General features: G+C 57.8%; 1 protein-coding gene across 8 annotated transcripts in view; it reads right to left on the bottom strand.

Moving 5' to 3' along the window:
• The window catches only part of NFATC1 (nuclear factor of activated T cells 1), a 96,679-nt gene that overhangs the window by 60,005 nt on the left and 9,234 nt on the right, over positions 1–27,440 (bottom strand). For all 8 annotated transcript variants that reach the window (XM_072758144.1, XM_072758145.1, XM_072758146.1 and 5 more), the window contains exons 2-3: positions 22,165–23,257; positions 12,068–12,227 (exon numbers count right to left, since the gene is read on the bottom strand). In XM_072758144.1, the coding sequence (XP_072614245.1) occupies positions 12,068–12,227; positions 22,165–23,257 (1,253 nt within the window). The remainder of the gene's footprint in view (positions 1–12,067; positions 12,228–22,164; positions 23,258–27,440) is intronic.

Below are 27,440 nucleotides of genomic sequence, written 5' to 3'. Positions count from 1 at the left end.
GCTCCTCTCAGCCCTGCATGTCCACACACGGTCTTGCGGCCCTGTGCACACAAGCACCTCACTGAGACCACATGTGGAGAACCTGTCCACAATGCCCATTCCCAGGCAGTTCTCACTGACAAAGTACTCTCCTCGTGAACACACGAGCATCCCCACCCGCACGCCTGGGTCAGGGTCAAGGCCAGGACCCACTTGTGTGGCCCACTCAATCCCGTGTCCTCACTGTGGGGGAGGGTCACTTCAATCCTTTGCAGATTTAATGAGCTAAGGAGCCTTTGTGTTGTGCTGGACTCAAATCTACATTTTCATAACAGGCGACGTGCAAGTAAAATCAGAGCCTGATTAAGGGCTGATTTGCCCTGTTTTGCCACTTGCGGTTTCTTTCTGTGACATTTAACACAATAAGGCGTAAATGAGTCTTTGGCCAGAATAGCCTCTCATGTGGCCAAGGCGTGTCCATGGCAGAGGAGGCAGCCCCACTCGCTCACACCACTGGGAAATGACAGTTCCCACGTCCCCCAGGGCCTCCCTGGGCCGCCTCTCTGAATGCATGCAGAGCGCAGTGGATTCTGGGTACAACTTCACCCTTTTAAAAACATGTCATTTCAGTGAAAATGGGAATATTTAAGGTTTAACCTGGGAGATAAACATCTATTATTCAAAACATGAAGTTCATTTTCAGGAAAGCAGTTTGAACAGTCCACACGCTGCCCTACATGGGCGCTCTGCCTCCGGCATGGTTCACCATCTGTCAAGACGGTATTTATAAAGTTACCTGTCATAACAATGACCTCTCTTTGCTTCAACTAAACAAAATATATTATTCCATTTTCAAGGTGTAAGAGCTGCTAAGTTTTCTACACGTAAGAATGTTTGTTTTTAGCTCCTGTGCTTACCTCAGCACTCAGGGGTGGGTGATAAGTGACAAGTGGGGCAAAACCCTTTGAGAGCGCCGCTGGACACGTGCAGGCAGGGTCGCGGTGGCACGGCTTGCTGTTCAGCCAGTGTAAAATTCACCTCTTTACATGAGGCCCAAAGGAACCACAGGGAGGGAAGCCCAGCTTGCAATCAGGATTCACGCTTTAACCTGAACTTGCAGTGACCACAGTAACTTGTGGCCCTGCGTAGTGTGAACCCTCATGTTAGGGTAGGTCCTGAATCCTCACCGCCCGACAGGGAGGCTGCACCCGCACCCACACGGGGTTTCCTACATCCACGCACATTCCCTCCCAAATGACAGAAGGAAAGCTGCACGGTCTCTACCTGACAGCACTGCTACCTGATGCAGGAGGTGATGGCGTGACAATGACTGCATCAGGGGGCAGAGCCTAGCTGTCACACCACCTCATGCCTAAGATGACCATGGCATACAGACGAACAGCAACCTGCTGCCCATGGAGACCTTGTTAAGGGAGCAGAACACAAGAAAGCCGGACAAGAGCAGAACCAGGCCTGACATGTGGAGCCTGCCATCGGAGAACTGATCTGCCTGAGAACACACACGGATGGATCCACACAGGCCTTCACCAGGCGCTGCCCCTGCTCTTTTCAGCCATGCCCCTAGGCACCTGCTAAAAACAGTGTGAGCAGAGCCTTCACGGTGGTCTGAGCTCAATCTCTGCAGAACAGAGCCTCCCCGCTGCATGAAACACTCAGGATCCACCTCAAGAGCCTGGCCGTGTATGCAAGCATGTGAGCGTGCGTGTGCACATGTGTGCAGATGTTTACAGAAGTCTGTGTCTGCACATGGCAGGTGTGTGTCTCACTGGACGCAGGTAGAACCGCTGGCATGCGGTCAGGAAGGGTCCCCTGGCCAGGCTGCTAACAGGATGACTAGGCAGGCCAAGGCGATGGTCCTGCGCAGGCAACGCCAAGTCATTTTTAACAGCTTTACTCAGGCAACAGTTTCTGTGGCAAAAGTCCATACACTTTTAACCATGTAACTTAAGATTTGAAGTCCTTCCTGTAAAAAAAAAAAACACTCAGGGACATAAGGAGGGTGGGGAAAATGGGCTTGTTTTCTGATGTTAATGTTGGTATTGTGCTGTCTTCTCAGGAAAAGGGAAGGGAGATTCAGTCGAAGTGAGGACCAGATTGCACCCAGAGCTGCCTGGGCTGTGAGATCTGGTTTGGTAGGGGGTGTGGTCAGCAGACCCTATGTGGGAGAGTATGGATGGAAGACCAACAGCGTCATGGTAAGGCTATGCACGCCATCCACACAGGTGCACCTGTGAAGACTGGACACACAGAGCAAAGGCTGTCTCCGCAGCAGGAGAGCAGCTTGCAGGCCCACCAACAAAGCCCCTGACGGCTCTGGACTCTAAGATCTCTGGGGGCCCAGGTTACCCTTCAGAAGGGGTCCGTGCATGATCTCAGGCTGCATGGATTCTAACGTAAAGATAAAGGACCTGGTGATGGATGCTCCATACCCTGTGCCACAGTAGGAGAGCTGGGAGGGGGTGCTTGGGTGGCTCAGCGGTTGAGCTCTAGCCTTTGGCTCAGGGCGTGATCCTGGGGTCCTAGAATCGAGTCCAACATCGGGTTCCCCGCAGGGAGCCTGCTTCTCCCTCTGCCTGTGTCGCTGCCTCTCTCTCTGTGTCTCATGAATAAATAAATAACACCTTAAAAAAAAAGAGAGAGAGAAAAAAAAAAAAAGAGAGAGAGAGCCAGGAGGCTGAAGTCACTCCCTCCACACATACGTGTATATCCACACACACACACACAGTACACAGAGGATCATATATGTGTACGCATTTGTGTATGTATGTGTGCACACGTGTATGTGGCTTGTACATGACTGTAGATGTGCATGTGTGTGCAAGGGTGCACATGCATGTATGTGTACATGTGTGCATGCATGCAGGTGTATATGTGTATACATAGGTGTATATGTGTATGTGTGTGTGCATGAGTGTGTGTGCCTGCCTGTAGGTGTATGTGTGTGTATGCCTGTAGGTGTAGGTATGTGCATGTGTGTGCATGCCTGTAGGTGTACATGTGTGCATGCATGCCTGTAGGTGCATGTGTGTGCATGTGGTGTGTGCACTACATCCGACAGCAACGCTAAGTTTATATGATGTCATTTAAATTCTGCGAATTCCTCCTGTGAATGACCTGACAAAGGTCCTAGACCGGATTCCTCCTCATCTAATAGCAGAGTTACCCAGCACTTAAGCTGCACTTGGTCACAGTCCTGACAACAGGAGGACTCTAGGGGCTGTGCACTGTTCCTTTCAGGACAACAAGCTCACTCTAGAGTTCCCTGCGTTTTGACACAGAGAATGTTTCTATCTTTCTGAAACAGTAAAGAATAAAAAGTAGCGAGAGCTGTGGCTAATGAGTCTGTTGTATAAGTATTTGGGAAGCACAGACTCCCCGAGACCATGCCCCCAGGACCACTGGCCACCACCCTCGACCAGACAGGGACAGTGCCCTGCCTCTGGGAACAGACTCACATCTGCTAATGGGATGGCTACAGTTCACAATAGATTTGAAACTTTCCAAGGACTCTAACAATCAACTGTTCACTCAAAAAGTCCCAGTATTTGATTTTGCTGGAGGGTGGGCGCACATCTTCAACAAAACACGGATGAAACGGAGGTGACCAAGAGGCTCAGAGCTTGGGCGTCCCTTGGGGGCAACTGCACAGAAGTGTCTGGGGCTCAGGGGCACTCATCAGAACCAGACACAGCAAAGGTGGCTTCTGAAGCACCTGTTGGCATTTCTGCTCTCATGGGCGGATGTGCCGTGTCGGGGAGCTGCCGGGTGGAGCTGGAGTCCCATGTCTCCTGGCTGCCCCCTGCGTCCCAGGATGCCTGCCTGCCAAGTTACCTAAACACACGACCCCCGGGGCTCTACGAGCCAGGTCAGCCTCTTCTCCGGCTCTGGCAAAGTGAACTTGCTGCCACTGGCGGCATGGAATTTCATGTTCCCAGGGGGCGGGGGGCCAGGAGCACGCTCCTCACTGCTCCTCACTGCCTGGCTCGTTCCCTTCACTGTCAAGACATTAGACCTGGGCAGCCCGGGTGGCGCAGCGGTTTAGTGCCGCCTGCAGCCCGGGGTGTGATCCTGGAGACCCGGGATCGAGTCCCATGTCGGGCTCCCTGTGTGGAACCTGCTTCTCCCCCTGCCTGTGTCTCTGCCTCTCTCTGTGTGCGTCTCTATGAATAAGTAAATAAAATCTTTAAAAGGGGAAAAAAAAGACCTTAGACCTGCCCCCACTGACCAGGTGAGGACAGGTGGGCAAGGCCCACACACGGATCAGACAAAGGTAGAGAACCAGCTCTCCTCGCTCCGCAACCCCCACCAGTCAACTGGCGCACGTCTGTGAATCAGCAACCCATCGGGACGCTGAGAGACAGAAGGTTCTGGTCCAAGGCCTGTTTCCCTGATTCCACTTCCCAGTGTGTCACCTCGAGCTTTCCTGCCATGCGGTTCCTGCCCAGTGAGTGACCCAGAGAAGGAGCCCTCCCCTGAGCGCAGGGAAAGGGGCAGGATTCCCCCAACACTGGAGCAACCGCACCACAGGAGCGCTGCAGGGATCTTCATGCAGGGCATTCCAGCCGCAGGGCACAGTGGTTGTGTGGACACCGAGCAGAGCGGAGACGGTCACAGGCCGGCTCCCACTGAGACTGAGGGCACACAGGTGGAGGCAAGGGAAGAGAGGGGAGGCTGGGGGCGCCATCACAGCCATGGCAGGACCTTGGCCCACCAGCTCGTGGCAAATGGTCAAATGTCATGGCAAATGTCATCCCGCCATGGGAGCAAGGCACCAGGGGCCATGTCTGAGGGAGGGCACCCTCATCGGCTGCCCAGCCCTGACCCCTGTGGGCTGACCCTGTAGATGGTACAGTTCACGCCTCAGTGTGCCCATTTTGCAGCTGGAGGTGACCAAATGCAGGAGACCCCAAGAGGTCACACACGGAGCTGGCTGGTGGGGCGCTGCGGGGGACGTGATGGGATTCCCACAGACGTGCGTGGATGCATCCAGAGAAAACAAATTACATTATCTTTGGATCAAAAAATGTTTTGCATGGAAACACTACATTTAGCATTTCTAATTAAAAACATGCTGAGAAGCCTTGACTTTCTGCTGAGGGAAAGAAATGATCTAGAAACAGAGTGCCTATGAGTCCCAGAAACCATTAGGAAACGTTAAACTAAAAGACAGCAGCAAACACATCTTTGGTGATTCTAGAACCCAGAGCAACCCCAAGACCTGGCCACGGGGAGGCAACAACAAAGTTCTAGAAACATCCGTCTTCTAAGAAAGCCATGTCCAATCACGTGGCAGGCTGGCATCTGCATAGGTGCAGGACACCTGCAGGGGCACATCCAGGGACTCCCAGGAGCTTGCAGGACCCACCCCCCCGGGCACATGGGGTGGTGCTCCCTTAGAGGCCACTGCACCCACCATGCAGCCCTGGGCTGACAAAACTCGTGTCCATCACCTGCACTGACCTCCCTGCACCCAGGGACCCTCACATGCTTAGAGGCCACTGAGGTCATGCTCCCTGACCTCCCTCCTCCTCAGGGCAGGCCATGAGTCCTAGCAGGGCAACACCTGGTCAGTGTGACCATAAACACATGAGGAGGTGGCGGTCATGGGCCACTGTCCAAGCACAGAGCTAGCTGGAGGTGCGGTGACCTTCCCGAAGCCATGCCTGGCCCCTGGTGTTTGCTGTCAGTGACCCCAAGGCAGCGAGGGCAGGGCTCCAGCACAAAGGCTGGTGCAGGAGGCAGGCAGGCACCTCCTCCCAGCAGCCAGTGCTACAGGAGGGACGGCCACCCGTAAGGTCAGACAAGGCGTGATTGTGCGTCCCACCTTGGCGCACTCAGGCCCACAGCCAGGCCGAGGGGCGTCCGTGCTGACACAGAGCAGGGCGCTCAGTCACAGACAAGAGCCCACTGTTCTCCGGCAGGAGAGCAGGGGCCTGAGGGCAGCCCAGCTGGCGGGGACTGCGCCCACCGGCCCTGAGCAGGGACAGTTATGGAACTGTCCAGTCCAGAGACCTCTCCCTCGAGATAGGATAGCCTTTAGGACATGCAGCAGGACAAAGGGTGAAAACCGGGGTATCTGAACAGGTTGCTGCCCCTCTGACTGGCCCAACCCTTGGGACCCACGTGGAGGAGCAAGGCTGTTTAGGGGACGCACCTCTCCTCTGCCGGCCTGTGCTTCCTGGGGCCCCAGGGGGGTGACACCCAGCATCCTGTCCCCCTGCAGACAGCCTGGCTCCCAGTCTGAAGACCAGGCTTTCTGGTACCCCAGGCTGAGGGGCAACCTCAGAGCACCCAGAGCAGGGATTTCCCACCAGGTCCAGCCCTGAGGGCACCCAGCATCTGTGGCTCGGCCTCTGTCGGGAGGGACAGCAGGGGTGTGGGGTTCTCTACTTCGATATTCTTCTTTAAAAAAAAAAAAAAAGATTTTATTTATTTATTCATGAGAGACACACACACACACACACAGAGACAGAGAGAGAGAGAGAGAGGCAGAGACACCGGCAGAGGGAGAAGCAGGTTCCATGCAGGGAGCCTGATGTGGGCCTGGATTCCGGGACCCCAGGATCACGACCTAAGCCAAAAGCAGACGCCCAACTGCTGAGCCACCCAGGGATCCCATACTTCGACATTCTTATTAAAAATGGATGTCTCACCCTTGACTCCAGTTAAACTGCCTAACACGTTACCCCATCTCACCTGCATCTGACAGGTTCAGGGGCTCAGCCGCAGTGAGCACATGGCACTTGTGTCTACGTGGGAAAGCCCCTCAAAGGACGTTTCAGGAAACCACATGCGGTTACTAGAAGGTTGGCGTCATTAAGGGCGATGGGCAGAGGCTCTGAGCCTGCGGCGACTTTATCCTAAAATCTCTGCAGCAAGGAAAAGGAAGCCAAAGTTTTGAATCAGAAGATTTCTGGCAGCTTCCATGGCTACATAAGACACGGCCTTTATACCCAAGTGAGCATTTGGGTTGTAAGGAAAACCAGACCACACCTCTGCCAGCTCAGCTGACCCACAAAGCTCACACCGGTGTCCAAACGTCCACATCCAGGACCTGCCTGAGCTCACGAGCCTTTGCCACATGTCCGGAGATGGCAACACACCTGCGAGGATTCCCTCGTGACGACATCTTGGTTGCAGTGACACGTGCAGTGGAGTGGCTCCGGCTCCGGCTCCGGGGCGTCTCTCTGGTTTTGCTTCAGGGGGACATGCTCTTGGCTGTTGACATAGAGCTGATGACATATGTCAGTGGTGCCAGGCATGTGCTCCAGGTGTGCCTGCCAGTGTTGGGGGTGCAGTGAGCCAGACAGTTGACCAGACGGCCCCCATGCACCCCACCAGGCAGCAGGGGTGCAGGACAAGGTGGTGCCGATAGAAGAGTGTGTGCTCGGTGGACCACCTGCCCGGACACGGCTGCAGGGGTAGAGGTAGCCCTGTGGAGCACGAATCTGCGCCCTCAGCAGGTCTGCCACACTGGGCCACGGGGCTGATCGGGGTTGGGTTGGGGTTAGATCTGCTTCTAACCTCTGACAATGTGGCATCTCGGCTCCACGTGCAGGGTGCCCTGTTCTGTGGATCATGCCAGTGCTTGCACCCTGCTGGGCCCACATGGGTTTGCCATCAAGCAATGACTTTGGGAACATCCATCCATCTGCCTTTTGTGAAAATACTGGCGTTCTGGTTAACAGCCCTGCCTTGAGCATAGGAGGCAGCACACACTGTGACCACTCAAGAGAAACAACGGGACAGACCTCTGGGTGAGAAGAAAGGTGCTGTGGGCATTGGGAGCACCCAGACTGCTCTGCAGCCCCGTCCGTATGGGGCAGCAGTGGGGTGCATAACATGATGAGTCATCACAGTAGCAGGGAGTCTCTGCCTGTTTCCAAGACCTGGGAGCAGGGTGTCCTCCTTGGTGTATCTGTCCTGGGCTTCTGCCCTCAGAGCCCTACAGGCAGCGAAAACTGGGCCTGCTCTGTGGGGGCCCAGGGAGGCCTAGAGGCTCCAGGAGACACCTGCACCCCAGGGCACAGCTGCTCCACGGTGGGGGGGGGGGGGCAAACCCTACTGCCTGGGCCTGGGTGTCCCCACATCCTGCAGAGGCTCCAGAGCCAATTCCTTTATTGCTGGGGTGGGGGGGGCACACTGGCCACTGGTCCCTGACTGGACAGCCTAACTAACGGCACAAGGTACAGCCCTCAAACACTGTTTACAGCCCAATAAGACTTTCCCTAGGTTTCCTGTTTCAGGGACCTATTAATTATTCACACAAGCCCGGCCTCTGTGTGGTGGGCTAGATGCTATCGAGCAGTTATTTTGGTAACTTGGTAAACAGAGCTTAAGTCTTTGACCCTGGGTCAGAGGTCAGCGACATCTGCCAGGTCGCTGCTTGGAGCCCTGAGGGGCGGGGGTAAGGGGGGGACAAGAGACCCTCCCCAGATTAGGTCTCTGGAGTCCACCCACCACACCCTCACCTGAGCCCTGCTCTGTGTACGAGGCGCTGGGTACTGCACAGAGGGCGGGAAGGGTGGGCTCAGGGCGCAGAAACAAAGCAGGAACCCCCTGCCTCTCAGGCCTGAGTCTCTGGTTAGCAAGCAGCAGCCCGGAGGAGGGCCACCCCTGGGAAGGTGGATCTCATGGCAGGCCCTCCCCAGACCAAGGCCTCTGAGAACCTGGGGGACCTCATGCCCATGCTCCCCAAGGGGCTATTCTCTCTGACGGCTGCTGACTGACCCAAGCTGGACTACACCGGGGCAGAGCACAGCAGCCCCAAGTGCTGGCTGCTGACATCCTTCCAATCCAAGGGCATGAACACAGGTGCTCAGGAGAAACGGAACACGGGCTGGGGTCCCACGGGCTCGCAGCACGCCCAAGCCCTGAGCGACACCACAGGCACACGCAGAAACAGAGCAAGACTCCAAGAATGCTGAAGGCTCCTCTTGCCCCTCAGCCATGGTCTGACTGTGCCTGGGAGGACGCCTCAGATGGTGCTATGTGTCCTGGATGGGGGGTGGGTGGCGGCTGGTGTGCTCCTTCCTGCGGTCACAGACGCTCCAGAAGAGCAGGTCCTCCTTCTGGGGCCCGGCTGGGGCGTTTCCACTCTGCAGACAACTTTGATTTGATGGAGACACTTAGGATTGAAAGTCTGATGAGCAGCAGGCGCAGGACGGCAGGTTTCTATCGGGCTCCTGAGTGCATGTAACGGTTCTTGTCTGCCAGTAATGGTCTCCCCGGACCAGAGCCCACAGCCCGAGGACCCAGTGGCCACAGCCCAGCCCATGGGTGCGTAGCTTTCCTGGGAACAGCCCATGGGTGGCCCAGCCCCAGCAGAGGGAGGAGTGGGTGTGGTGCTGTAGCCCCTCATCAGGCAGATGCTAAAATAGCTCAGCACAGAATAAAACCTTGTGGTTAGCAAGCTTTCGCAGCAACTAAGAGACTTTTCTATTTTCATGTTTTATAATTGTCCACAAATTCTATTTTTATCCAATTTGTGGTCCACCCACTGAAGAAGAAAACAAACCCCCAAAACCCCTTGTAACTGCTCCCCTCGCACTTGCATAGACAGACATGCACTCTGCTGCAGATCCATCAGAAAACACTAAATTACTAACTTCTCACCCTGAGCAGCACCTGACGTTTTCTGTTGAGTACCATTTACTTTCTGCATCTTACTTGGTGGGGGGGGGGGGGGGGGGCAAGAGTTCCTCCTATTTAAACCCACAACCAGCCTCTTCCACTGGCCTTCGCTTCAACTGACATGATTTGTAGGAAATTTTAAATAGGGTTTCAAGTTTTGTTAATTCCTCCAAAATGCCTCCTTCTGTGTGTAATGTCTACACATTTGACAAATACCACAGTGAGGCCCTGGGGGCAGGGTTTCCGGGAGGGGTGAGTGGTAGAGGCAGTGCCCACATGCTAAGGGCGCAGCGCCCCCATCCTACAGGAGCACAGGGCCATCCTCAGTGGTGGTAGCAGAGCCCCTAGAGTCTGCATTGCGACGCACTGGGTGCGAGTACCCGCAGGAGGCTCCCCCACAGGCCCGGCACTGTTGCTGCTGTGATTTCAAGAAGCGGGGCCATTGGCTGTCATTGGTCTGCTACCCGAGTCTCTCCTCCTGGGGCTGTTGGTTCCTCGCCGCAGCAGCCACCTGTGTTGGGCGCGAGTGGCAGCAGGAGCGAGAGTTACGCGTCCATTGTCCTGGGGCCCCACTGACACCAGCACCTTCACCTTCACCTGCCACGAAGGCAGGAGCCCACACTGTCCAGCTGGCACCAGGCAAGTGGGCACTAGTTGGCATCACGCACACGGCCATAGGCCCTGGCCGCCCTGACTTCCCACAAGCTCTGGGCTGCTGACCATTGCAGGACAGACAGCCTTTCCCTCCAGAGCTTGTTCCCTGGCAGGATTTCCACTTATCTAAACAGCATAAAGTAAAAATGCTAAGCGCCCTGCAGAGCACCCTTCTGATGCACCAGGGCCCACACAGGAGAGCCCGGCCCACTGCCGCCTATACCTGGGCAAGAGAGCAAACCATCCACACGCAGCCACTGCAGGGCCCCCCAGCGGGCTGGGCAGGAGGATCACAGCTTGTTGGTTACGTGTGACTATGATCCACTGTCCACGCGGTGGCAGCCTCTGTGCCCATATGCCCTCCCCATCACCACACCAAGGTGCCCCCAGGGCTCCCGTGACAGATGTTCCAGCCCTAAAGCCGAGGGAAGCTCATGCCCCCCAGTGTTGGGGTGTGAGACCAGCACCCAGAACCACCCTGACCCATGGGCAGGAGACCCCAGCCTGGCCCTGACTGCCTGTGGTGCCTCTTCCCTGGGAGCACTGAGCTCCTGGACGCCCTGGCCCTCACAGCAGGTCCTGCTCAAGGAACCGAGAAGCACAGACGGGGACAGACGCCATGCGGTGAGCCCCAAGGTGGGGAGCAGAGGGGACCAGATTGTGGGCCCAGCTGGGACGCTCCAGGCTCCGCAGAGAACCTACATTCCCAAGGCCCCTGGCCAAGAGCACACCCCGAGAACCTTGGACTTTCAGAAGGAAGGAAGCTTACAGATCGGCCCCTGGAAGCACCGTACTCCATGGCGCCTCACAGTAGCAGAGTTCACTAAGTGTTGGCCCTGGGACCTTGCGCTGGCTCCTGCTGATCTGCTGTGGGAGTCGCTGGGACGTGGGGGGGTGGACCGCCATACCTGGGTGCCGCTGGTCTGGGGCACAAGGTCTGGGTGAGAAGCGGGGTGGGGGCTGGTGGCAGCTCTCAGTCCCTTCGACCCCAGCTCTGAGCTCGCGGGACGGGCAGCAACCGTGGGCATGGGGGGTGGGGGGACAGGGACACCTTGCAGCCTTGTGACCACACTTATCTCCGCAGGCTCTTAAAAAAAAGGTCGTCAAATATAAACATTCTCATTTCAAGGTTCTATTTATTTTCTTTTAAATGTGCTAACCCAGGACACCTCCAGGGGTCATGTCTCCTAAGGGGCTCACAGGACGCCCTGTCTACACTGCTGCTGATGCCACCAGGAACATGGTGCAGACCCTCAGGGTCCTTTTCCACTTCCCCGTCAAGTTTGAATCAAATGTGTGCCCAGGAGGACAAGGGGACAGAGGAGCATCTGTCTGGACGAGGCAACGACAAGGTCTCAGCTTGCCACACGGGTCCCAGGGTTTGACACCACCAGGGGGATGACTCACGGATGGCCCCATGGCTCTGGGACCCCCCCAGGGGACAAGTCTCCCCCTGCAGTTCCAGGACACCCCCCCAAGGGGACAGGCCTCCCCCTCACAGCTTCGGGACCCCTGAGTGGGATTCCCACAGTCATACAAAGCCTTGGGTTACTGACTGCAGCTGACCTCAGGTGGCAGGAGGAGGAGCTACAGGGCCTCTCACTGTTGCCACTCCACACATTAGGGAGAAAATCTGGACTATCTGTGCATCCCTGGCTGATCAGAGAACCTGGGAGATAACAAACTTTTTTAAGAGACAGAGACGCCGAGCCAGCTGTTGGCACGAGCAGCTGAAAATGCGTGCGCCCACGATCGGGATGGACCCCGGGGACCCCAGTACCTGCACGCTGGGGTGTCCTCCAGCCGATGCCTTCACGGCCCCCCGGCTGCCCTCCGTCTCATAGTGAGCTCTGTGGTGGGGCTTGGGCTGCACTTCAATCCTCAGCTCGTAGGGTCCTGAGCGCGATGGCAGCTGCCAGTCCAGGGCAGGGAGAGACGGGCTGAAAGGGAACACACAGTGGTTACACGCGGATGCCAAGTGCCTCCTCATCACCGCGGCACCGCGGGCCAGGCTGGCGCGTCCTGAGCACCGCCTCCCTCAGCATCTGACGTCTGACGCTCCCGCTGGTGAGTAGGCCATGCAGTGGCCCCAGGACTGGCCGACCGCCCCTGCCTGGGGCCTTCGGGACGAGGTTCTGGAACGAGCTCGACACCTCTTGCATGCACAACCTTCGCGGACTTTCCTTCCTCAACCTCCCTCAGGACACAGGTTCCAGGACCACTGGAAAATCCTTCCAAATCGCCAGGTAAGAGCCTGACCTGAGAGCTGGAAGGCCCGGTCCTGACCCCTGGCCCCACTCACAGGCACGCTGTGGAACGCAGTGGGGGCATGGTGGGGCCCCTGTCCACAGTGCGCTCGCCACGACCCCGGCCCAGCCCCTCAGTCCCCAGACCCCGCAAGACAAGCGAGCGCTGCTCGCCGCCAGGCTCCTGGACAAGGCCGTGGGAACACGGAAGGCAATGGCACCACAGGACGTCAGTCGCATGAGCTGGTTCATCACCATGGCGCTGGGGAGGGGCGGCCGATGTGCAGCATGTGCTGGGGCCCTGCTATACAGACAACGAACAGGGTAATCCGCAAAGTGAGCCCATTTGCCCCTGGGCACCGGGTCCTGCTGACCCTACAGGACGTGTCTGGGTCCTGCTCTCCACCAAGATACAGGTCGGGCCATTATGTCCCTGCAGCACCTGAGCCCCACCCTCGGCGCTGCCGCCTGCTGTGCGCATTCCAACTCGGTTTCAGCAAGCTAAACCCCGAGTCCCTGGGTCCGGCCGGCGTGTTTCTCCCCATGTAGACAAAGCTCAGGAATCTCTAGAGAAAATGATGCAGCAATGTGAGCAACTGGAGAGAGATGGAGCCGCATGTGCGGAAAATCTGTTTGCCCAGGATGGGCTGGAGTGAGCGGGAAATGCCTGTGTTGCCTCTAAGCAACCACTAAGCAGCCAAATGAGACTTCTGACGAGGGATGTGCCACAGGGCAGTCAGGGCAGTTCCCGAGATGTCACTGCAAGCCCAGCATGCATCTGTGAGTGTTCTCAGAGGTAAGGGGACATCTTTTAACAAAATGAAATATGAAAAAAAAAAAAAACGAAATATGTAACTGGATACCCTGGCTTTGTAAAAAAAAAAAGAAAAAAAATCACATGTTTTCAGTGTCATGGCATGTTGCTAATGATGGCTTGATTGCCGTGTCCTGTTTCCTCACCCGCAATGAGTGCTGCCCGCTGGATTTTGGGATTGTTCTGATTTGCTGCCGCTGTCCACAGCAGAGATGCAACAGTCCCCCTATGAGGTATGGGCCACCTCCCTGGTCACTTCCTTTGCCCAGAGTCACAGCCTCCATCAATGATGGTGCACCCTGGACCCCCCTGACCCATCCCCAGACACCAGCGGGAGATGCTCAAGGGAGGCTGTAAGGACCTCACAGGCGCGGGCCTGACATGTGCTGACATTTGCCAACACTTTCTTCACTGATGCCACACCTTCAAACACACCAAATTCAATGTATTAATGCTACTTCTACGCCTCCTGTGAAAACCTCCAGAGTGCCCCAAATCCACTCGATTTCTTACAGAGTCTCACCAAAGACAGTGTGGACCCTGTGGACCCTGGCCCAGCCCCCAGCCCGCCTGCTCCTGCACAGCCTACGAGGCCGGTCCAGTTGGCAGTCACTGTCCTTAGTACCGTCCTCTACAGCAGGTGGGATTCACCAGGTGCGGCAGGACATGCTCTCGTGGACTGCATATGGGCTGCGAATTCTCAAAACACAGCACGGGAGGAAGTCCCACAGAGGGGACTCTGGGAGGTCCGCAGCCACGCAGCCTGGGGCCCCTCGGGAACCCTCCGGGCTTGTCTTCTGGAGGCTTCTATTCTGGGGAAGAGCCTGAGGAGCTCCCAGCAAATTACTGTGGTTCTCCTGAATTCCTACAGGGTTCTCCTGACTATAATATGATGATGGGGATGGTGCCACCTTGCTTAGCAGTGTGGATGGTAAATGGGCTGCTTTGCACAGACGCCAAGCTCCCCTGGGAGCCCACAAGGGCCCCGGGGCCAACTGGCTAACAGGTCAGGGATGGTAGCTGTGGGCGACCTCTGCAACCTTCCATGAATCTGGAATTCTTATGAAACACAAAGTTTTACAAATGCCTGTTCCTGTGGTGCCTGGAAGGCTCGGGAAATCTCAGGTGGTAAGATGGAGCTGGCTCGGGGCAAGTGTCCTTGAGATGCTCTCCTTCAGCCCCTCCCGCCCTCAAGAAAATAATAAAACAAATAAATAAATCTTAAAAATGCTTGTCCTTGTGCTCGGGAAACAAATTTCATGGCCTGCACCCATCACTACTACCGTTGCCGCCAGAGGCCAGCAAGCTACTGCGACACGAGGGCCCACCGGCCCGGCTCTCCAGTGGTGCCGGTCCTAAATCACTGCCGAGCGCCTGCTGTTTGCACCTCAGTACAAGGGCACCTCTCCCCCTCTGGGGTCAGGAACCCTGTCCCAGCCTTCCTGCCTCCCCTTCTGCCTGGGGAGCCGGCACCTACAGGTGGCACAGAAGCCGGGTTCCCCTGTGCTGTGCGCCCGGGACCCCACTGGCCCTGCCCTGTGCGCAGGGCAGCTGGTGTGACAGCGCGGGAAGCGGGTCGCAGTCTCCCCGGGGCCTCTTCTGTGTGTGGGTGAGGCCTCCTGGGGGTAAGAAGGGGCCCCACACTCCCAGTCTGAATCACCACTGCTTGCGGAGCTGCTGCCACTGCCCATTTCCCATGAGAACTTTCAACTCTTACTGAACCTTTGTTTCCTCCTCGGGGGAAGGCGTGAAGGGTTTTTTTTTTTTTTTTTTTTTAAATGCTTAGCTCACAGCATCTCCTGACGCCTACACGTCGGTGGCCTGCTGTCCCATGGCCCCGTGAGGCCCTCCCCACCTACCACGGCCGACCTAGCAGGTGCAGCCAGCACGAAGAGCTGCTCTATGGCCGTAGGGTCTCACTGACTGCCGGTTCATGCCCTGCCAAGCCACCCAGGACCGGCGCTAGCCAGGTTGGGCCCTGTCACACACCTGTGCCGAGCCATACAAACACCCTTCCCGCCTCACATCTGACATGCCGACCCACTAACAGGTGCTCAGTGGCAGACGCTGCCCTGACTGCCTTGTGGATGGAGTCACCACGTGGTGCCTGCGATTCCCTCCAATGTCTCTGGATGAGGGGACCGGGGGCCCGGCCACTGGGAAAAGTGCTGAGACATGGGCAACTGTCCGCCCTGGAGCCCAAAGCCAACACGACTCTGATGACCCCGAAGAAGCCCTCAGCCGACATCTGGGTCCCATGGGGCAGTGGTGGTTGTGGCTAGCACTAGCACCCTGGGAGGGACCAAGGCAGTGCACAGGCCAGACCTTCCATCTTGCTAAGGCATCTCCACGACAACCGCTGACAGTAGAGGGCTGCCAACGTCTGCCTCCTGAGGGACAGCACGTGCCATTTTGCCAAAACACGAAGCCAGAATTCTGGCAAATGTCCAGATTCAGCACTAATTTCAGAAAATAAAGCAAAAACAGAACAGGGGATACCCAGGACAGGCGAACAGGACACGGCATGCCTTGGGGACATTGGGGGAGACCCAGTCCGGGAGGACCCTGATGGCCAATGGTACTTTACAGTCTAGGAAGGAGCCATAGCTTTGAGGGGCGCCCCGAGCTACGCCATGGGGTGATGTGCCATCTGGGCTGTGCTGCACAACGGCCACCCGGGGACTGTGGCCTATGGTACTCCACGGGAGGAGGAGGAGGTGTGCCACCAGCGCCAGCCTCGTGGGCACCCTGCAGAGCGCGGACCTGGTTGCCCTGCTCATCTGGGCGTGCGGCTCGCTTTTCCCATTAACCTGCAGCTTGAACATCTGGAGCAGAATTGAAGACACAGTAAACCTCCCACAGTTCAGCGTTCTCTTGCTCCTCACGAGCCCTGTGGCTGTTCTGAACTGAAGAGCTTGTGCCCTGCAGCCGAGGACCGTCCTGGGATTCCCAAGGCACTATGCCCACGCATTGGAAAGCTCATTTTCCACACAAGCCAGAGTGGGGATCTCCATCACCCCCAGTGTGAGGGTTTCTGGCCGGGGCCGAAGCCCAGAGGGGAGGCAGGTCTCCTGAGTCAAGGGTTTGGGTAAAATCCCTTTGCTTCCGAGGTTTCCAGGCCCACGTGGACTTATCACGTAGAAGGAAGCTGTAAAGGCTTTTACAAGTCCTATTTTCCTAAAGCAGCTGAAGCCATAAACTCCGAACCTGGCAGGACCCAGACTTGCCCAAACCAACGACAATCCCACCTGAAGGAAAGGGTGTGACCTCAATCCTAATGCCGTGGGTTCTCAGGGTTGCGGCCAAAGGCCTCCCCACTGCCCGCTGTTTGTTTATTTTCCAAGAGGTCATGGGCGCGGTTATCAGGCCGGGGTGGGGGCGGGGGGCACGGGCACCGAGCTGTGGGCAGGGATGGGCCTGGACCACACAGGAGCCTGCACAGGCCCATCTGGCTCCAGCCCCCAGCTCTGGGCCACAGGTCAGCCTTCCTGGCGAGGACTTCCCTGAGTTGTGTCAGGAGGCCGCAGGCAGGTCCACCCAGGGCAGAGCCCTGAACAGCGATCCAGCAGGTGTTCCCGGGGCACATCCTCCCTGCCAGGGCCTGCCGTTCCTAGGGGTCCTCTCCCATCTTGCCACAGGTCGCCCGTCGGGGAGGAGCTGCAGGGACAGGACTGGGGAATGGACCCTGTGCGGTGCCTCATCCCTGGGAGCCCTAGGGGCAGCTTTGGTGGGGCACCCCCTGCCTGCCCTATGCCCTCCAGAACAGTGCAGACCCCTCCTCCCTACAGCTAGATGCACGAACCCCAGACGTTCCCTACAGTTCAATTGGGCGGGCGGCTCAGTGAGACAGGGAGCAAGAGCTTCTTTGTCCAGAAACCCAGGCTCACCCCAGGCGGGCTCCAGCCTCACCCAAGACACTCTGTGCCCCACCGTGTTGTCACCTCGGGCCTCCGCCAGGGCCTAGAATATGCAGACGCGGCAGGGGGTGGGGCACCAGGGGTCAGGGCCGAGGCGGGGCTGCGTGGCCGGAGGGGGACGTCCCGGGGGGACCCTGCACTGCTCCACCGGCTGTCCCCCATGGGGCAGGAGCCTGCACATCCAGAACTGCCCTCCGGAGCCCCGAGCGCTGCCTCCCATCCCCCACGGTGAGCTTGTGGAGCACCCAGGCCTGCATGCAGACAGCACTGCCACAGACAGGTCACGGACATGCAGGAGCCCAGACTCCAAGTCCACGCAGCCGTACGGAACAGAAAGGAGGTGTGAAGCCGAGCCTCCACGCAGGCGCTGGGACGGCCCAGATACCGCCAAGGTCACCTGATCCACGTGGTTCCCACAGGGACTGCACCAAAGCCCGCGTATTCACTTGTCGGAACCGTTCTTTTTCTAACGGGAAGTTTAAAGCAAACTCAGTGGTTCAGGATGTGACTCAAAATCATCCATGGGATGCATCCAAGTGAGGGTCCTGCTCCCCAGGCTGCAAGGACCCTGACACCTGCAGCTGGGGCAGAGCCCCTGTGCTGCGGCCACAGGAAACCCCGTGCCCATGGCTGCCTCCCCAGCCCCAAGGGGTCCCAGGGCCTCCATGCTCCTGCTGTGGCCCTTGCCCCTTTTCTACCAGTGACATGAGAGGCAGCGACTGCACCCTAGGTCCTCTGTGGCCCCCACCACAGCCCCACACCCACCGCCCTCTTGACCAGAATGCACACCCCCACCTGGAAGAGGAGGAGCTCGGGGCCCTGGGACGAAGGGCAGGCCAGCAGGCAGGCCCTGGCCCACTGGGTCCCAGAGCCCAGAGACCTCCAGGGATTAGGCTGCTCTCGGCCACGGCCCTACGGGCCTCAGAGCTTCTTACTCTTTCAGTGTAGATGTGGACGTCTCTACCTGCCTTGTTTTCTCGGGGCCGCGGCTTCACCCAGAAACACACCCGCCCCACAGCCCACGGGAGATGGCCCACCGGGCACTGCCCATCCTGAGGCTAAGCAGCCCAATCCTGTGTGTCACCCCTTCCATGTGCTATCCTCAGAGGAAAGCCTCCGAGTAGACACCCACCCTGGTGGGTCTGTGGTCACAACCCCCCACATCTGCGGGCGTGTCCCCCCAGCCAGGGCTCCTGACACAGCCAGGCACCTGTGCACACAGGGTGGGCGTGAGCAGGCCGAGGCAGTGCGGGTCCGACTCCATGGTAATTCCCACACTTGGATCAGTCTGTGAAAGGAGCCACGTTTCCCACCTCAGTGGTTTGACTTAATGTCAGGACTCAAGCTATTCCCGTCCCCAGGAACACTCAAGGACCTGTCCCTTGCTCCTTCCTCAGTTAATAATGGATGTTCACAACCTCACGTCAAGGGGAGACCTGGGGCCACATCCTGCACACACATCCTGGGAAAAGCACCAGGGAGGTTGAGAAGAAGCCTCCTGGCCTCCTCGCCTCCCACGCCCACTCACTGAGCCACAGCCATCAGGTCAGGACACACTCAGGGCCCCCAAGGCTCAGCCATGAGCTCTGAGCCAGAAGGAGCCACATGGGCAGGAGACGTCTGTCCCTGTGCAGGGATTCAGAGCTCAGGCTTTCTCACCATGTCCTCCTGTGGCAAGCAGTGCACATGTGCCCACCCCCAGCCTCACAGCCTCCCCCACACACACAACAGCTGCCTCAGCAGTGGGGTGAAGACTGACCTGGGAAGCTGGTTGTTACCACTGGTATCATCATCACCATAGAAAACTCCTTTCTGAAAACGCTTAAACTAGAGAGCTTATGACTCTGGTTTGGCGGGGTAGTGACTCCAGTACGTCACTGCGATTTCTGTGCATTTCCCACACTTTAGGAACAGAGGTATCATCCTGTTAATTCTAAAACAAATTTAAACTATAGAACTATGAAGCCCTATCAAATGCTGTCATTATGTCTTTAGCTGCAGCAAGGGTGACCTTTCCTCTCTGATTGCTGCAGGCCATAGGATGCCCTGCACAGAGGGGTCACCGTGAGGCCATGTGGACAAAAAGACCCCAAAGGGAAAAGACCCCACAGCACCCCAAGTTCTGGGAAAGGCTAGCGCTGCACACTGTCATTAAAAATCTCCTTTTCCCGGCAGGACGGATGTCAAAGTGCATCCAGCGACAGGAACAGCAGGTTTGTGACAAAGTCTCCACCCAGATTTAGAGGGTGTTAAAAACCCGGCCCTGGGGCTGCACCTGGAGACCCTGCTGATGCCCCAGGCGCTGGCGGGATGGGCAGGAAGCCTGGTGGGGCCGCCCCTCCCACGGGGCCCCTGCTGCCCTGGGCACCAGCACATGGGACCGCACGGCGCTGGCACAAGGGACCAGGAAACACATTTTGTGCGGAACCGAAACAGGGGGAAAGGTCAGCGTCCAACCCCCAAGGCAGCGGGGGGCCCTCGGGTTTTGTTTGTTCACTGAGCGCACAGGAATGTCGGACCCCCAGGAGCTCGCGGGGAGACCCCAGGACCAGGCAACGGCTGCCAAAGCCCTGAGCGGAGTCAGGCGCCTGTGGTCCACACCCAGGGCCTGGGACCACCAGGGGAACCCGAGTTCCCATAGGCGCCCTGCGAGCCTCTCAGAGGAGGTGGTACTGGGGCTGCTGTGAAAGCATCCTGCCGTCTTGGCAGATGCAAAGCTGGGGGTTTGGGCTGAACTGAGTCGCCAAAATTCAAGGGTTGGAGTCTCAAACCTGGGACCTCTGAATGTGACTGTATGTGGATGCCGGGTCGAGTTAGAGCGAGGTCACCAGGTGGGCCCTGGCCCAGTGGCAGTGTCCTTGTCAGCAGGGGACTTCTGGACACGGATGCAGCAGAGAAGAAACACAGCAGCCATCCCTAAGCCCCGGGGACAGGCCTTGGAAGGAGCCAACCCACCAGCGCCATGACCTCTGCCCGCGGGAAACTGGTGTCCACAACGGCCCGGCCTGTGGCATCATGACGCAGCCCAAGTGTGGACCAACACCCAGGGCGACCGGCACGGTCACACTTTCCCCAGGCCACGGTCACCTTACGACCTGTGTCTTGACCCCGGAGTCCAGGGGGTTCTGGTATGGGTGACCACGGCCCTCATGGGCCATGAAAACGCAGGCAGTCATAACTGGCACTGCGCCAGCTTGTGTGCGTCAGGTAGTTAGTTACTTTAGGAATATTCTTACTTTTACTTGAAAATTATTAAGAGAGGGGGTGCCTGGGTGGCTCCGTCAGTGGAGCCTTCAGCTCAGGTCATGACTTCAGGGTCCTGGGATCGAGTCTCAGGACGAGCTCCCTGCCCAGCGGGGAGTCTGCTTCTCCCTCTCCCTCTGCCCCTCCTTCCGTTTGCCTGCTCATTCTCTCGCTCTAATAAATAAATGAAATCTTTTAAAAAATCATAAAGACAGTATAAGGGCATAAACAAATCTTTGAATTTTTTAAATGCCTCCAAATGGGTTTTTAAGTTCCCCTGTTTATGAATTAGAGCCAAATGGTGAGACACACTTGTTTTGATGATAACTCTGAGCACAGTAGCTTCCGGAGCTGAGTATGGAAAGTCGATGTTGGGACAGGGATGTGGACACATCTTAACACAGGTCAAGAAAAATCAGTGCTGATTGTTTTTTCTTAAGTGGCTCTGAGTACACATGTTGTTCTGCCAGAAAGGGGGCTTCGCCGGCCCACTGGTCAGACTCACGTGGGTTTTTTTTTTGCCACCACCTCTCACAAGGTTTAGTTGGCTTTGCCCAAAACTACAACTCAACTACCCCCACCCCCACCCCCCACCCCCCGCTGCTGCCCCCGCATCGCATGCCGTAGCTCAGAGCGGAGCCCAGCACACGGTGTAGGGAGTGCCTGAGCGGGAACCGGTGGGGCTGATTTCCTGGAGCTGCTTCCATTGGCACCACCAACAAAAAGGGCCGGGAAATCAAATGCCGAGTCCGCGACACTCGACAGCATGCAGAAGCATGTGTGCAGCTGCGTGTGTGTCCCGGGGGAGGGGGGCACAGCCGACACGCCATGGTTGCACCCTGCCACGGGAGGCACATTTTCATGCCTGATAAAAATCCTGGAGCAGAAAGCCTGTGCCAGGGGTCATTAGAGGCCCACCTGTTGGGAAAGCTGTTTAGTTAAAAATAAAAACAGTAGGCTGGATAAGTGCACCCGGTGGAGGGGCAGCAGCCACACTCCGCCGGAAAGAAACAACAACCCAAGCCTGGCGCTCGGGGCCCGCATGAGCCCTCCATCGTCAGCCAGCGGGGAGCGCGTGCCATCCCCAGGGACCGGGTGGCCGTGTTGTGCTGCGATTGAGGGCAGGGCTGCCCACGGGGACCGGGTTTGCGCTCCAGGGAATTGCTGAGCAGAGGCCCCATCTGCATGTGTGCTGGTGGCAGCAATTAGGCAGGACAAAGGAAGCAGTTGAGCAGTGGAGGCAAACACAGGAGGAGGGGCATTTGGTTTTGTTAAAAAACAAACAAAACAAACAGAAGCCTGCGTGCATGTGCATGTGAGCCCTCATTAGGGGCCAACGGGTTCCCCCCTCATCCACGCAACTGGAGTCCTCCCCCAGCACTGAGAACATGGCCTAGTTAGGACACAGGACCTGCAAGGGCATTACTGGTGAACACCAGGTCTTCAGGGTGTCCTCAGAGACAGCAGGTTTGGACACACACACACGAGGAGGGGACACCACAACACGATGGCAGAGGGAAGGATGCCCCGAAAGCCAGGGGATGCGATGCCCTGAGCACGCCCAGGTGGCAGGGGCCCCAGAACGACGCAGCCCCCCTGGCAGCCTGGTAGGGACCTCCACCCCCTGCGGCCCCCTGCAAGCTCCGTCCCTGCTCACCTGGCAAATGACGTTGGGGACCTGGGCCTGGCCCACTGGTATGGGTGCTGCGGCACCGACAGGTACTGGTCACAGAAGGCACCCTTGCGGATATGTTGGAAAGATGTGAACTCTTCGGGCAGGAACTCGGCCGTGGGCGGCGTGGTCCCCAGGTCCTCACCAGCCGGCTCCACTTTGAGGGCCACGGAGGGGCAGTGGTCTGGGGCGGTCTTGCGTGCCTTCACAGGGACGCCGTCCAGCTCCAGGCTGTTGTCGGTGGTGAGGGCGTTGATGGCAGCCACGATGGCCGAGCTGGTGTACTGCGTGCTGTTGCCCAGCCAGGTGTCATCAGTGATGCTGACCCGTGGTGAGCTGTGCGGGGACGGCGTGGGTGAGTGGTGTGGGGAGCAGGACAGCTGCCGGCCGTTGAGGCCATACTTCCTCTTGTTGCAGGGGGATGAGGGCCGGGATGTGCGGGCCCCCAACCAGCTCTCCTCCGTGACGCTGGTGCGGGGCGAGGTGGAGGGCGAGTGTCTGGGGGAGCTGAGCAGGCCGCAGGCCCCCAGGCCCCGGGGGAAAGCCTCCTCAGGGTCTGTGGTCTTGGGGGACACACAGGGCGACTGCCATGGGGACGTCTGCGGGGACGCGTAGGGGTAGGAGAAGTTAGACTCATAGGATGAGGCCTCTGAGTTGCAGCTGCGTGAGGACAGGCTGCTGGCCGGGCTGAGGCACGAGGGGTCCCGGTAGGCCTCCAGGTTGGGCAGGTTCAGGGTGGCTGTGGAGGGGGGCCGCTTGGAGCTGGGAAGGACGTCTTCCACCTCCACGTCGTGGAAAAACTGGCTGTTACTGTGGTGCATGCCCAGGTACGAGGTGATCTCGATGCGAGGACTCTCCAGGGCAGGGGCCCCATTGGGCCGGATGTGGCCGGAGGACAGGAAGTAGCTGGAGGGCCCGGTGTCCACAGCCCCACCATAGCCCGGGGGCTGGCTGGCCGCGGGAGCTGGCATGCCCGGGCCCGAGGTCTGCAGGTCGTGGCACGGAGCTGGCAGTGATGGGTGAGCCGGGCCAGGAGGCAGAACAGAGCTGATGCTTGACGGTGCATAACTGTAGTGCTCTGCAAACGGGCAGAAGGGAAGATGGCGTGAGGCGCCAGTCACCAAAAAGGACACGCACTGCTCCGTGAGCCCAGCGGCACCGACAGGCCAGCAGGTCCCAGCTTGTCCTGGCCCACCCTCCCTCCCCTGCTGCTGGTGCTCGGGCTCCCATCGCCCCCACGCCGCCGCCACGGGCTCCCACCGCCCTCCCTCTACTCAAAGACTGCCTGCCCAGATCTCAGTCCCTAGCCGCACCCGGTGTCATCCTCCCTGGGTTATCTCTTCTTCAACATGTAGCACCACTGACATCCACCATCTCTGACCAGGAGAAACTAACTTTGCCTGCCTTAGTGTACTTGCCTTCATGGCTGTCTTCAGAGCCTAAGCCTGTGCCTGACAAACAGGTGGAGAGACGGATGGATGGGCCCGTGGGTGGATAGACGGGTGAGTGGGTGGGTGGAGGGGTGGATGGGTAGAGGGATGGGTGAGTTCCAGCTACAGGAACCTGGACATTTAAAGAGGTTTAATAACCTAATCACTGACAAGGTGCCTTAACCACTTGCTACAAAGAAAACACCTCAAGGACCAGATAGAAGCACAGGTTTTGGGGTCGCACTCATGTAAATTCTGATGCTAGTTCATGGCCTAGTGATCCTAGTTTCAAAAAAAAAAAAAAAAGCCTAGAACATCACTGCACAGCAAGATTTAAGAATCGTTACATGCTAATTATAACCTCTATAAGGTATGTTTTAAAAAAAATCATTACTGCCATAATTAGAATTTTTACCAGAAAAGCCACATTTCTAGATTTCCTATTTGAAAAGACACCTAATAACACCTTGGTACGTCAGTGCCGTGCACTGGGAGGAGTCTTCCGAGGTCTCTAAATAATGGAAGTGCATGCCTGGAAACCATACACCGGGCCTGGTTTAGTGCGCTGCGGGAGGCCCCAGTCCCATGACACTGCTGCCCTTCTGGGCAGGAACCTGCCTGCGCCAGCACTGCCGGGCAATGAGGGTCCCCAAGTATGGGTTCACACTCCACTATGTTTGGGGACCGAAAGGGGCTGAGCACCCCAAACACAGGGGGTCTCTGCCCGCCGTTATTTCCAAGAGCCATTCGACCACTCCCTGGACGTGCAGGCTCTCTCTGTCCTTGGAATCACCAAGTCCCTGTTTTTACTGCTTGGGGGCCCCCAGACCTGAGTGCTCCCCGGATGGCCTCTGCTCCTCCAGGCCCTCCAGGTGCTGCAAAGAGCGCACAGCCCCCCCCTCCCCGAGGGCATCAGCCTTCCAGATGCTTGGTTCCAGTACCAGACGGCCTGGGGAGCCCTGCCCAGGAAGGGCTGGCGTCAGGATGGCTGTGCCTGCATGAGCCTGCAGCTCATGCACCCAGGGGCCCATGGCCTGTGTCCCATCAGCACCGCCCACCTGCTCCCATGGAGTGCAGTGAGGAGCTGGGAAGGCCCAGCACCCTCCCTCACCCCCCCCACCCCTGTTTCCGTTTCCCTGGTACAGGAGGTGGTGCTGGGCCCAGGAGAACCTGCCCCTGGGACCCCCTCCCATGCTCGCCAGCGCTTACCACGACCCCTTCGCACCCTTATATGCTCACCAACACCCTCAACACACAACTGCAACCAAAAGTTTAAAGCTATAATCTTTGTAAAAATCAAACAAGGAGTGAAAAACCCAGAAAAGGAAGTTCCCAGAGGAGGTCAGGGATCCTCAGAAGAAGCAGTGCGGGGGCTGCGGGTCCCAGGGCCCCCCTTCCCAAGGCACATCTCCCACACCTGGACCTGCCAGGCTGCTGCACAGGTGCCCCAGCAGAAGTGGTCCACGGGGACCCAGGGGGCAGTGGGGGCCAGGCCTGCGGGGGGGACGCGAGTGCCCTGAGATTCGCAGGGTGGAGAGGGCTGAGGGGCACAGAGGATCTGTCAGGAGCTACAGGGGGGTGAGTGCTCATCACCATCCCCCGTGACCCGTCTGAGAGTTGCCTCAACAGATGGCTCGCTTTAGCCACACGCACGGTACTTTGCCTGTATTATTCATACTTCTGCACATGTACATGACACATGTCTCCATGTGCCCCCACATGCATGAGACACACGTGTACAAGCACACATGTCGGGACAGGGCCATGACACACCTGCGGAGGTAGACCTGTTCGACCAGCGCAGGGAGCGAGTCGGTGAGTGTGCACTGTACCCATCTGCACACAACGACCATCACCGTCAAATGACTGATAGAGTTCGTTTTGCATGCTTAGGTGGGCACAATCTTCACACTTAGACTTCAACCCATAAATGTACTGTGTCACACAATCACACAGTGTAAAGAGTGGGGGCCCCCCTCCACCCCAGCTTCTGGTTCACCGGCGGTGGTGGACTCCGCCTCCCCCTGTGCTGTGGCACCCAGGACACGCGCTGCCCAAGCACCTGCACAGGCTGCACACACCCTCTGGCCGTCTCCAGCTCCGCCTATGCATCCATGACCCCGGGTTGTTGCTGCCCCCTCCCCCCGGTTCCATGTCCGCACCCCACGCACCCATCACCCCCCTGCTGGCCCCTCGTTGATCCAGGTGGGCACTTTCCGGGGCCCCCAAGAAAGGAGCAGGGTGCCACCTCCCGCATCTCAGCTCTGCCTAGGCTCTGGGGGTGGACATGCCAGTGCCCCAAGAGCCCTGTGCCACAGACACCAGGGGTGGTCCTTTCTCTGAGCGTGTCTCCAAGCAGCCATGAGGAAGCGAGGAAGCGAGTGGCCGACCTGTGGGCTCAGGCCTAACTGCCCCCCAGGCCCTACTGGGAGGTGGTGACGTCCTCACGACAGGGACAACCGGGCCAAACACTCCCAGATGCAGGAGGGCCCTGGGCCTGGCCCACGCTGGTGGGGAACATGCTCCGGGGCGGAGCACACAGAGAGACGCACATGACCTAGCCTCTCGCCAGCAGCAAGCTTCCCTCTCAGACAGAAATCACCTGTGGCATGAAAGCTCGCAGTCAAGGTTGACTGGAATGTCAGGCACCATTGCAAGGGTTAGAGTGTGTCACAGGCCCTGCCCGCGAGGAGTCCAGGACGTCTCTGGGCCACCCCTGTGTCCCGGCCCAGTTGGTATCACAGGTGTCTACAACTTGTTTTAAGAGATGGGGCACCTGGCTTGCTCTGTCAGAAAGAGCCTGCAGCTCTTGATCTCGGGGTTGGGAGTTTGAGTCCTGCGTTGGGAGTGGGAGCTGGTTGAAGAACTGAAAATCAGGAGAGAGAGAGAGATAGCAAGAGCATGAGAGAGGGAGAGCGCGAGCTGACCCCATGGGTCCAGTTACAATTGTTGGCAGGAAGGTAATCTCAAGATTTGGGAAACAAATCCTCGCAGAGTCAAAGAGGTAGGTCTGGGGGCCTCTCCCCTTCAAACCCCCCGCCCCCCAACCCGCCGCGCTCCGGGTGCCCCGACCTGAGGCTGACTGCTCAGGGCGCTGAGGCTGGTGGGTGGGGGGGCCTGGGGGACTGGCAGACTGAGGCAGGTCTGACCTGGGGTCTGGAAGAGGCAGGGTGCAGGAGAAGAAGGGCTCTGACACCCAGGGGATCCTGACATGGCCCTGACATAAACCAGTCTGTCAATAATCACGATTCCAGGAGACAAGAAAAAAAAAACATAAAGCTTCTATTTAAAAACAAAAAACCCACCTAAAGCATGACTTTTCCTTAATTAAACAAATTACAAACTGAAAGCCTTAAATGCCTGAACTTCACTACGAACGACGGGGGCTGTCAAGTGATAAAGGTCCATGTTCTAGAACAAACACATGTGCACGGGGACGTCCCAGCTCGGCCCTGGGCCTGGGCGCTATGGGAGGGGGCAAGGGGAGGGCTCCCTCCACTCCCCCCATCTCCCCTCCTCCCCCCCCCCCAACTGGTTTGGTTTAATTAACCACCTAAATTGTTTTCAAATCCAAAACCTTTCACTATGGGAAGCACCACACTCACATGGAATGATCTTATTTCCGGTACCTTCCCTAACAGTCCTGAGATGCTCTGGCTGACTTACATCCTACCAGGAGCTGGAAAACACTCAGCGCCCATGAGGGTCACGCTCCTCGGGACGGCTGCTTGCCAGGCCGAGGGCTGAGGGCCGAGGACTGTCCCTGAGAGGCGAGTACAGGAGAAACCGCCCCGACCTCGGCGAGCATTACTCCAAAGGTTTCCTGCATGG

The sequence above is a fragment of the Vulpes vulpes genome, chromosome 5 (assembly GCF_048418805.1).
Source record: "Vulpes vulpes isolate BD-2025 chromosome 5, VulVul3, whole genome shotgun sequence".
Taxonomy (NCBI): domain Eukaryota; kingdom Metazoa; phylum Chordata; class Mammalia; order Carnivora; family Canidae; genus Vulpes; species Vulpes vulpes.
The sequence above is the reverse complement of the archived record's forward strand: the minus strand, read 5'-3'. Positions and strand labels throughout refer to the sequence as shown.